We start from the raw sequence: 10,820 nt of genomic DNA, 5'->3' as shown, positions 1-10,820 counted from the left end.
ATGCCACGTTCCTTGTCAGGGTCCTGGAAGCATGCGCCGACCTAGTCAAGTATCGTAGCAGGCCGCAAACACTTCATCCATTACTCCATCATCATCAACAGGGCGCAGGTACCCCCAGAGCGCCCTTCTGCCTGGGATATCGAGGTCAAGATGGAGGACGCCAGTTTGAAGAACCACATCATGATGACGGTGCAGTCAAGTAGAAGACGCCTCGCCGAGTTGGATGATGAGGTAAGACGTTCAATCCCTCCGCTCCGATCCTTTCTCTAACGCCTAAAAATGTAGATTGCGCTATTATCGCAGTCACCGCATAACTCGCACGCGAAGCGGCAATTCCTTTAAAGTTTCGCCAGAGACCCAGCTAATTTCATACAGATGCGGCTGGCGACTTGGAAAGCGAGCTTAGGAATGGACCCAAGCGAGGCAACTTTGGGTTGAGGAAGCTGTTACCGTCCGCGAATGATTGCACCTAGAATCTTGAGGCATGCAGTACAGTTTGTTCCTTGCTGCGTCGGCCTTGCTTTTGGAGTCTTATCTTATTTGTTGCCCCGCTTGTGCATTTCGCCAAAAGCTTTCGACGATCATCTTTTCCAATTTTATGCTACTTATGCGCGAGCGGCACTGCTCACAATTTTTTGACTCCGAGAGTGAATGAGTTTTATTGGTTTTAAACAAGTTGAATCGACATAGATCGACATTCGCGCTCGGCTCAAGTAATGGTCTGTGCGCAAGTATCACGTGATCTGAAGCTTCGCTGCCGGCTGATGCCAACGCTCAGCGCTCAGATTTGAGCTTGAGGCGTTTATCTTGTTGTCTTCGCCAGCAATGATTGAGCACCGTCTGCTCGCGCGCGTCTTGTGCCATAATTTAAACTCACGCCGAGCGCCTGTCGCCAGCACTGGCAGCGTTGGCACCGTTTTACTCCTATCCTAATATTATCTCCGACTGTAACAATCGACAAGTATACGGCCAGAAGCATGTGGCCAGATTGCGCCTAGGGTCCATCCCCTAACCCTAAACTTGCACTATGGCCTTGTCCGCTTCTTCGAACAAGGCAAGCGCTGCGATATGGGCAGCCTATGCGCCCGACCGTTTACCGTCTGCATGTGTTCAAAATTCAGAACCACAAGTATCGACGTACTTTGCGATAAGGAGGTAGCATTCTTATGACGACTTTGGTTCGAGGCGCGGCGCAGTAAACCTGCTGAGCGGATCTCGAAGCACATCGAAACCTCAGCAGTACCATTGCCTTTGGTAGACAGTTTGTTTCCTGCCTCTCGTCTGTCGCTTCTGTTGGCCTCGAATCTCCTGTACTAAGGAACAGTGACCTTCTTGCCCCGCTCCAGTGCGCCAGCTGCAACTACATCATCTGCTGCCCCACGAAGCCTCAGGCTGGCGCTCTACACTCTCCGCTCCCGCCTCCTACCACTTCCAACCAACCATTTCAATTATATCATCCGAGCTCAAAGTTCAGCGCAGTGAACTATTTGGCTAGCTCGCAGAATTGATCCCACGTCGCGTGTTGCCCGAGGACTATAGGAAGGCAGAACGAAAGATTCTAATATTCTCTCAGGTTCGTCCCTATGAGCCATGGCTTCAAATAAAGAGTTTCGAACCTTACCCCCGTATAGTTCACGCAGATACTCGAAATCCTTCAAGCAATTTCGAAGCTGAAGGCTTTTCAACTTCCAATCATGACTGGCTCCATTGCCGTAGATGTGCGCGCGCTTTGACCTTGTGGTTAACAACGTTTGCGATAGTAACTAATTACTCGCACGTACAAGATCGACCAAGGCGCGCGCCATGTACTAGAACGCACATGATGGCGGCGTTGCTGATCCATTCATATCAGCGTTGAGCTGCCCTGAAGTTCGTTAATATGCCAAAGACCAAAAACTTTCTTTTTCAGATCAACGCGTCCGTCATTGCCCGCGGTGAGCAAGATCCTGCTGATGATCGCATATTGATCTAATATGTATTACCTACGCAGTCGATCGCGGAAAGTCCACCCTCGCCCACGCCCTCATCCCAAAGGTTATTATTGCTGCAGTGACAGCTGGTGATATGCGGCTTGCAGACTCACAAGACGATGGAAAAGAGCATGGCATCACGATCAAATCGACAGCCATCTCCATATACTTCGAAATGGAAAAGGAAGATGTCGAAATTATTAATCAGAAGGCTGAAGGCAAGTCTTCAATTTAAATTTCGCGAAATCTTGCTAATTAAATATTACTTCAGGCAACGACTCGGAGTTCTTGATCGACTTGATCGACTTACCTGGTCCTGTCGACTTCTCATGAGAAGTCACAGCCTGCTCTCCGCATCCAACTGACGGCGCTCTGGTTGTCGTCGCCGACTGTATCGAAGTGTACAGACAGAGATGGAGCTTCATCAAGCGCGTATGGAGCATATAAAACCCGTTGTTATCATCAATAAGGTCGACCGCGCTTTACTTGAGCTCCAAATTTCAGAAGAGGCCTTGTACCGGTCGTACCAGCGTGCCAGCGACTGCCCTTTGTGACGTCCAGGTCTTCCCAGACAAGGGTATAGTTACTTTCGGTTCAGGTCACCATGAATAGGCTTTCACCCTCTGCCAGATCGCTGGTAGGCTTCTGTGCGCATAAAGACAAGCTTTTGGCTAAACTCTGGGGTGATAACTACTTCAAACTCTGCCGTTCGCAAGTAGGGTACGAAGGCCTCCGATGCCAAGGGCAAACCACTTCAACGGCCCTTCAACATGTTCGTCCTTGATCCGATCTTCATGATTTTCGATGCTGTTAAGGGCCAAGTCGGTCCCCTTTATGAGAATCTCGATGTCAAACTGACGTTTGACGAGCAAGATGTCGAAGGCAATGCTCTCCTCAAGGTCGTCATGCGCGAGTTCTTGCCCGCTTTGACTCCCTCCTGGAGATGACAATTATCAACCTTTCTTCCCCTGCCACTGCTCAACGCAGCCGCGTTAAGACGCTCTACGAAGGTCTTAACGATGATGAGTCTGCCATTAATATCAGGGACTGTGATTTCAAGGCCCTACTTGTCAAAGACGGCGCCCACTTCGGATAAGGGATGCCTGCGGTCTTGCGTTCTCCCGTACCGTTCGTTCTGGTCCCGAGATCCATATCCAGGGCCCCGACTACGAGCCTGGAAATAAGGCTGACTTATTCGTCAAGTCAGTCCAGTACACGGCGCTCATGATGGGTCATTACATGGAGTCTATTCAAGATCGCCCTACCGGTAACTTCTGCGGTCTCGTCGGTATTGACCAGTTCTTGCTCAAAAGCGGAACTATCATCACCCCTGTGACTGCACATGACGTGAGGGTCATGAAGTTTTCCGCGTCTACTGCCGTGGAGGTTGCTGTTGAGGTCAAGAACGTGGCTGATTGACCCAAGCTCAGCGTCGAAGGTCTCAAGCATCTATCGAAGTCCGACCCATGTATCCAGGCTTGCGCCAGGACAGAAGCGCCATCTTAACGCGACTGGATAGAGTCCTCGTTCTGTTTCTCCCTTTCTTCCGGTTCCTTCGGGGAAGTCGCAATCTCATGACCGCGTCAAGGCTGAGTCCTCAAGCGCGGCCTTGTCCAAGTCGCAGAACAAACGCAATCATCTCCACCCCACGGCTATCGAGGCGCCTCTGACGATCGAAGCTGAGCGGCCGCTTGGCCGCGATCCCATCTGGAGACAATATTTTTTTAAATCCAGCAGGCCGTTACGCGATATATCAGGATATATCAGCGATATCCGATATCATCATTAATTACATCATGATCTGAAATCTGACAGCTTCACAACCGATGGGAAAGCAGATCGCCCTCAGCTGCCAGTAAGCCTATGCTATACGTCTGCTGCCGATGGCATTTTGATTAACTTGCATATTTACATCTTTACTTTCATGGCTGCTTGTCGAAGGCAAGTCATAGTCAACGATCGTGCAGCTTCAAGCAAGAGAGTGCGCGGGCCATTTCTTTGCAAATTTGTTTGCTCAAATATTTTCAGAGGCGCGCCGTAACCGAGGTAAATGAAGTCGCAAAGCACGCGTCAATGTTGACTGGCCGTAACAAGACGCAACTTCTGGCTGCAACGTCCATACCCCTCCCAAAAAGGCGCTATGGCCCTCCAAAACAGCGGAAGACATTCAAATTTCATGCTGCGAAGGATTGCCACCCATATATGCAACTACTGGTCCAAAACTGCACCTACATTTCGCATTCCAGGTGTGAAAATTAAGCAGCTTCCAGAGCGGTCAAAGGCTAGCAAAGCGGATAAAGCTGGACGCGGCAAGGCCATAATATTGTGATCATTGCACTGCCTCCAGGTCAGCTAGTTAAGACAGGCCGTACGCGGCATACTCACTTTGATCCACTACTGCGAACGCCGGGATGCCGAATTATAACATGCAAGGCCAGTCGGTAATCACACACCCAGTCCAGTAAGCAGAATTGCATTCGCGGCATCTTTCGTAGATGCTGACAACAGTACCAGGTTCACCTCATTTGCGACGTATTTGCTGCACAATCTAAGTTTTCATTGGACGATTTCTACTTCCTCCCTCGGGGAACAATTTTCAATGGAGTCTCTAGTCGGAGCACTATTGGCAATCCATCGCGCTCTCGGATTTGAGCTTGACAATGCAGAGCCAGGACCAGGCATTTTCTCCATTATCAGGTTCCAATGGCACTGTGGCGCGATACAAGAATGCCTTCAGTTTCTCAGTACAAGTTACTTAGTCTCCTGTCAACGTGGATCTCAGCTATGGAGGTACAGCTGCCGCTCAGGTAATTTTGGTTATTAGTCCATGCTAGACGTCGCTGACCCTTTTGTAGTTGAACATTCCTCAATCCGACAACTTTTTTTTTGAGGGCGTCAACTGGGAATCTCGCCGCTTTGCCGATCAGTTTCCATAATGTCCCATGCACTTCGGTCAACAACGGAGCCTTTGAAGCCGCGTTTGCTCAAGTGACGGACGAGAATTCGGCAGACCCAGAATTGAGCGAAACCGCTGATGCGACCACCAGGACTGCCATTGGCGATGTTCCTATCTCATCAGGAATTGCTTTCGATGTCGCTTCAAGCCTAGCTGGTGAGTTTCAATACGAATGAGCTTCCACTCATGCTTAAAACTGCGCAATAGGCATAAATTCCTTTGGCGGCACGGCAATAACCAACATCCTGAGTTCCGGCAGCGGCAGGAATGGTGGAAATCGATATATCATCTTGCCCCTCACATCTTCGATGGTCAACCCGTCCAACATCTCGCTTGACGCGGCTGACATCGCCCTGCCAGCCTACTACCAAGATGTCATAATCGGTCGAGCAGCATTCAATGTGTGTGAATGATTGACGTGGCTATAGGCTTGGCTGAACTTCTCGTTTAGCTGGTTACAGGGGAAGATACGATTCCAGGAGAGTTCTATTACGAGCCGGCAAACTTGAATGATATCGTGGCTGAAGTTGGCGTCGTAGACTTTATTCTAACCTGGTTATTGATTTCTGCGGTGCAGCGCTTCCCCACCAGCTTCCTGCAAACCGGCAATAGTCTTCCACTTACTATTCAAGGAGATTCTGCGAGTACCCCATTTGCATCACTCCGGCCGGCGCCTGAAGGCGTGACTTCGACGACTAGCGTCGCGGGTAACATATCCACGTCCGTCCACCCTTTTTCGCTCATGGAAGTCGCAGGCTTGAACGTCGCTCCGATTATCCCCACTTTATACCCCGGAACCACCCTAGCCACTCGTGACCAACGAAATTAATCTCAGCTTCAACGTACGTACAATTTCGCGCGCGCTCTAGATGTAAAACTCATACTGCGCAGGTTACAAACCCTCTCGACCGTCGGAGAATTGCTGGATCGCGGCCAAAAATCGCATCGTCATTATTGTCTATTGCAAATAACGCCTGACAGATGTTAACGAGTATCGCTATACCGTAATCTTTCTGGTCAAAACGATGCCGCAGTTCTTTGCCCCCTTACTATCGTGAGCGATCAACGCAGTCTGACATTCTGATGCTGAGAGCTGTAACGCGTAGCTTACATCCCGCAATATGGATTTAACTCCACTTGCGCAGTATTAGGAAATATTAGTTGCGCGCTTGGAGTCGTATCCTGGGCAGTTGCGATTATTGAGGTAGCGTCCCTAGACAAGATCATGACGGTGATTCTCAGGTTTAATAGATGCCTGAAGCTCATATCTGACTTTAGATCGCGACTAGATATTCTCCAAATCGACTGACCAAATCCTTTCGCGGTTGTCAGCGTTGGAAGTGCGAAGGATGTCTCACCGTGCAGACGAACCGAACGCATGATAAGTCGACAGGGACGTCCGCGCGAAGAAGGTCTGAAGGATGAATATAGGTCATGCAGAAGCGAAGTGATTGAAAACGCTCACTAGCGATCTAAGAATCGATCGTTTTGTCGCATGCGCCTCCGAAGCAGGGCGATCATTTTATTGAGTTCCTCGTCAAGGACCTTCCAGGTGCCCTCCAGCATCTTCAACAAGGCGGCTTGCTCCTTGAATTTTCAATGAGCTCGTCCTCCCCGTCTTATTCCATACGGAGCGCCTTTTTGATCCCCTTGAGCTGCTCCATCTGACCACCCCACTAGTAGTACAGCGCGGCTGACTTGGGCGTAAACTCTGTAGCGCAGTTCCCATTTTTCAACGTCGAGCAATGTCCCCTGCAGCAATGGGGCGTAAGATCGCGAGCTTGGCAGCTCGAGTTGCATCCACCTACGGACTACACTAAGCGATTGATCTTATTTTTCTTGCGCTCAAATATTTGTCCATTGGAGCGCTTTGCCAGTTTGCAATCAAAAGGCCTAAAGCCTTCCAAAGTTCGAGCTCGCGCGAGGCGTCCCAGAATAGGCTGGAGATAGCGCCGTAGGAAATGACAATGAAGTCGGGAATGAAGCTCCACTTGCAAATAAAAAATCGAGCGGGCTTGATTGCGGCATCTAACTACACTACGGTGTTGTTTTGGTCGAAGAGAATGAACTTCTCTGAAGAAGATTTGGAAGTTATCTGCTCGGGAAGTTCGAGGCGAATCTACAGCCTCTGAGGAGAACGCAGCTCAATCTACGATTGCTTGAGCTTGCGTAGTCGACGCAATGGCGGCCTGCGAGCGCGTTGGTGCAAATGAGCGAAGGGGAAGTAGATTTCGAAGTTATCCGCTCAGGACGCTCAAGGCCAATCTACGGCCTTTGCAGAAGCCAATCTATGGCCTTTGCAGAGAACGTCGCTCAATCTATGAGGGCCTCAGGGCCGGCGAGCGGATGAAGGCCATTCCGCCGCGATTCAGCGTTATTTATAAGCTGCGATGTATATTACCTAAGCCCCGAAAACAACTCCATTTTCACAAATTGTTCATCATCATCGATAGTATGCCCCGATCGTAGCAATTTCTTTTCGCTCGTCTATCAAATATGCTATTGATCTAATGGATCTCAAGCTACCGCGTAACCAGAGACGACGCGGTAAGGGGTCAAGAATGGACCCTAAAGAGTTGCCAACGATCGAGCTTGCTGGCATCAGCGATGCGGAGACTTGCAGAGAGCTCGGGTAAGCTTACCCAACCTCTTTAAGGTTCGACGTGAGATGAAGCGGTAGGCGGAGCTGCGGGACTCATACGGCTGCTGATGCAAGGGTCGGAAGGCCGGCGTTTATAATCTTCCAAGCGTTGATGCGAGAGCCGATGGCCGCCATGATCAATAAGCAACGGCGGAGGATGCAACCGTCGAGCACCGCTCTGAGTAGAAACTCGAGAGAAATGCGGAAGGCTTACCGATGGCACAAAGCTGCGATGTCCATTCCACTTTAGAGATCTTTGAGAAGATCTCTGGGCGTCGAAACTAGACGCCGAAAGTTAGAAAGAAAGTGAACCGAGTTCTGGAAACGTTCAACCTGATCTTGAGAACTCCTCCAAGGCCAACATACGCAACACCTCCCGCGACAACTAGACAAGCCGAGCGGGATGCGCAGATTCGGTCTTAAGGCACGCAGCGATCATTCTAAAAGACGCCTTCATAGTCATAGCGAATATGAATAGGAAGAAGATCCGGTATCTGCATTCAGCAAGACGCAACAGCTGCGTCAAATGCAGGACTCACGAGAATCGAGATGCCTTTCTCTGAAGGTCGACGAGGAGGTATAGAATAATTGCTAACGCAGCTTGGATAACGAATCTGAGCGGAATATCTACATTGTCGGCGCTCCCGGCCGGTAAACTTGTATATAGTCAGGAGAAGAAAGTCAACGCTCTGACCTGTTTGGGATTGTAGTAGACCCATCGTCAAGCACCAGCGATGCAAACCCGTCCTCGATTTCATCGATGTCACTAGCCACCCGGGCGACGGATAGCGACAGCGGAAGGAGCCTTCGCGCACGAGCATCTTGCAACGCTGTCATTGAAAGCCTAATGGAGGTTCAACAAGAGTAAGCGACTCGTCTCCGTTGCACCGAGGTGACTGACCCTCGGAAAGCATGCCTTTCAAAGCAAATTGCACCTCATATCCGCAATGAATCAGTAGAGGCATGACTCCATCGGCGCGACGGTATGCCCGGTAGGCATGCTGCATCTTTTTCAAGGTTGCCGTTACATTTGTCGGAAAACGCGAATTCCTTCAAGGTTGCAGCGGCGCCCTTATCTTCGATGAGAAGGCTGCGTATGCCTCATAAAAGCTTTACGGCTCAAACGTATCTACTTTTCATCCCGGGGAGCTCGACGAAATTACGTTCTGCGATAGGCGCTAGGCGCTCAAGGTGAGTCTCGATGATAGGCTGGGTTTTTCTGGGTCTTCGTAGAGGTCGTGGCTCCATTGAGCGTCTGGGTCGCCTTGTGAAGAAAGTTGGAGTGGGGCGCGGCGGGCGTGATGAAAAGAAAAAGAATGCGGGCGCGAGAGAGGTCATTCTTTGACGGGTAGGCTAAGGAAAGGCGTACGCTTGTATGGGGGGTGAGCGACCGCCTGATTTTGCGCGGACGCCTATGGAGAGGGCTCCGACTCCGTTGTCTATTGGGACGTTTAGGAGGGACGTCTCAGCAAATATTGAGTTGACGTCTGTGAATGAATTTATACTGTATAACGCCTTGAAGGATAGACTGAGAGGCAGGCTTAGGACTGGGGCGAAGACTCAGATCTAGAATCGCAGCGTAAACCTCAAATTGCGCTTTAAGGAGTCAGGACGGACTTTAAGGACGCGCTCACTTTAAGGACGGACTTTGAGGACGAGCTCCCTTTAAGGACAGACTTTGAGGACGAGTTCACTTTAAGGACCGTGGTAGTAGGCATGCTCTTAGTAAGCGCAGCCATCTTCTAGTAGAACTCACTAGTACGTGGCATAACCGCGTTTCCCCCGTACACTTCCGTAATAGAAGGAAGGCGCCAAAGCTTTGCTTGATCCATCACTCCATCAATCACGTCCAACTTATAGATCATCCTGAATGGTTCATTGGCGAATGATCTTGAAGGTGCGAGCGTCAGCCTTTCAAGTTATCGGCGACTAACCGAGGAGCAGCGCAAGTTAAATGTTAATCGCAACCGTAGTTCGAGCCATCCGTCAAAGCTCCGACGGACCCATATTCCTCCCCCTCTTCACTAGGGCTTCTCGTGGGACAGTGCAGTCAGTCTTTTCACTACTCCAACTATTCTGACCATGATGCATTCCCTACCTTCGCGTTGGATTGTCGCGGGAAATACCTCATAGGTGCCTGCGGTCCATAACCCAAGTTGTACTACTTATATATACATACCTTTTTTCACAGCCAGGGGCTGCATCCACCGAAGCAGCGCGGAAGATATACCCACAAGGCTTCCAGGTGCATACTCCCTGGCCGGCCTTGTAAACTCAGCGACGGACGCAGGAGCTGCTCTCACAGGGTGAGCCGTATCGTCCCATGTCAAAAAGTACGTTTGATTTATTTCTCTTGAAATCGATGGCTTACAAAGATCTATCGCTTAGTACTATCAAATATCAAAGGGGGCGCCAGTCCTCTGCCTGCTTCGCTTACTTCTCCCTCCGCAAGTCCACCAATTGAGAGTTTCAACAGACGTATTATTTCTATCTGGAGTGCGCTGCAGGTAATTAACTTGGGATTCGCTAGGCGAGTGGCCTATCACCCCCGATAATGATATCCATCCCACGTGCGACTTGGTCAAGTCATCGTTCAGGTTACTCCCCGAACCTTCTTTTCATCGCCGTCCTATTTCAACGTTATCGAGATAATGAGTAAAATACATTCCATCAACGGTCTTTTTCAACGCTCATGTTCTTGCAGAGCTCGAGAATCTTAACTCGCGGCTTGCGCGTATCCGGAGCGTTGAGCACGGGCTTCCTCAGGCAAACTTTGGCCTTTTGAAGAGGATCGTCGAACGTCTCGATAGGTGAGTTTTTGAGCTTGTTTCTTTTGTCAGCTGAGCGATATTGATACTTATCCTCCAGAATAACCGAGTATAGCGTACGCAACAAAAAATGCTTGCAATCGTTTCAGCTCCAACTTCCTTCGTGCACCGCAGACTGACTTTTCCCTCATGTTGTCGAACGTGTGACATACCCACAAACCCGTGAAAGCCCTGATCGCGGAGTGACACCACTCATCGTTCCTCCACTGATGCTCGCCGCAGTTCTATGGCGATTGTTCTTCTGGCTCGAGATGCTCTGCCTTATCAATGCGCTCAGCGACGCAGTCCCCGCCCTTCCGCTTATCGCCAAGTGATTAAAGGTGCGTACGTGTTTTTTGAGCGTCAGATAACGCGCTCACGCGCAATCGCAATTTCAGGGTCGCGCCGTATACAAAGATCCATTCGGTCTTCTACTACAAGTTCGG

The 10,820-nt window shown here is 50.0% G+C and overlaps 4 protein-coding genes across 4 annotated transcripts; 3 read left to right on the top strand and 1 right to left on the bottom strand.

Moving 5' to 3' along the window:
- Positions 1 to 1,879: 1,879 nt before the first annotated feature.
- On the top strand, positions 1,880 to 2,205 carry DFJ58DRAFT_739860 (uncharacterized protein; the record flags this gene model as incomplete). Its single annotated transcript, XM_041387056.1, has 2 exons — positions 1,880 to 1,934; positions 1,991 to 2,205. 2 exons carry the CDS (start codon positions 1,880 to 1,882, stop codon positions 2,203 to 2,205), a joined length of 270 nt encoding a protein of 89 aa, XP_041234623.1.
- Positions 2,206 to 2,620: 415 nt separating this feature from the next.
- DFJ58DRAFT_890856 (uncharacterized protein) lies at positions 2,621 to 3,389 on the top strand (the record flags this gene model as incomplete). Its single annotated transcript, XM_041394741.1, has 3 exons — positions 2,621 to 2,883; positions 2,958 to 2,996; positions 3,047 to 3,389. Exons 1-3 carry the CDS (start codon positions 2,741 to 2,743, stop codon positions 3,387 to 3,389), a joined length of 525 nt encoding a protein of 174 aa, XP_041234622.1. The 5' UTR covers positions 2,621 to 2,740.
- A 1,997-nt stretch (positions 3,390 to 5,386) lies between these two features.
- DFJ58DRAFT_613344 (uncharacterized protein) lies at positions 5,387 to 5,635 on the top strand (the record flags this gene model as incomplete). Its single annotated transcript, XM_041380920.1, has 2 exons — positions 5,387 to 5,452; positions 5,504 to 5,635. Coding segments are annotated over 2 exons (198 nt in total), but the record flags the coding sequence as incomplete, so codon positions are not given.
- A 2,317-nt stretch (positions 5,636 to 7,952) lies between these two features.
- On the bottom strand, positions 7,953 to 9,432 carry DFJ58DRAFT_850532 (uncharacterized protein; the record flags this gene model as incomplete). Its single annotated transcript, XM_041393776.1, has 6 exons — positions 7,953 to 8,007; positions 8,107 to 8,223; positions 8,262 to 8,397; positions 8,469 to 8,617; positions 8,937 to 9,054; positions 9,324 to 9,432. 6 exons carry the CDS (start codon positions 9,430 to 9,432, stop codon positions 7,953 to 7,955), a joined length of 684 nt encoding a protein of 227 aa, XP_041234620.1.
- Positions 9,433 to 10,820: the final 1,388 nt, after the last annotated feature.

Source organism: Suillus subalutaceus (genome assembly GCF_016647625.1).
Source record: "Suillus subalutaceus strain FC151 chromosome Unknown DFJ58scaffold_808, whole genome shotgun sequence".
NCBI classification, from domain to species: domain Eukaryota; kingdom Fungi; phylum Basidiomycota; class Agaricomycetes; order Boletales; family Suillaceae; genus Suillus; species Suillus subalutaceus.
The sequence above is the reverse complement of the archived record's forward strand: the minus strand, read 5'-3'. Positions and strand labels throughout refer to the sequence as shown.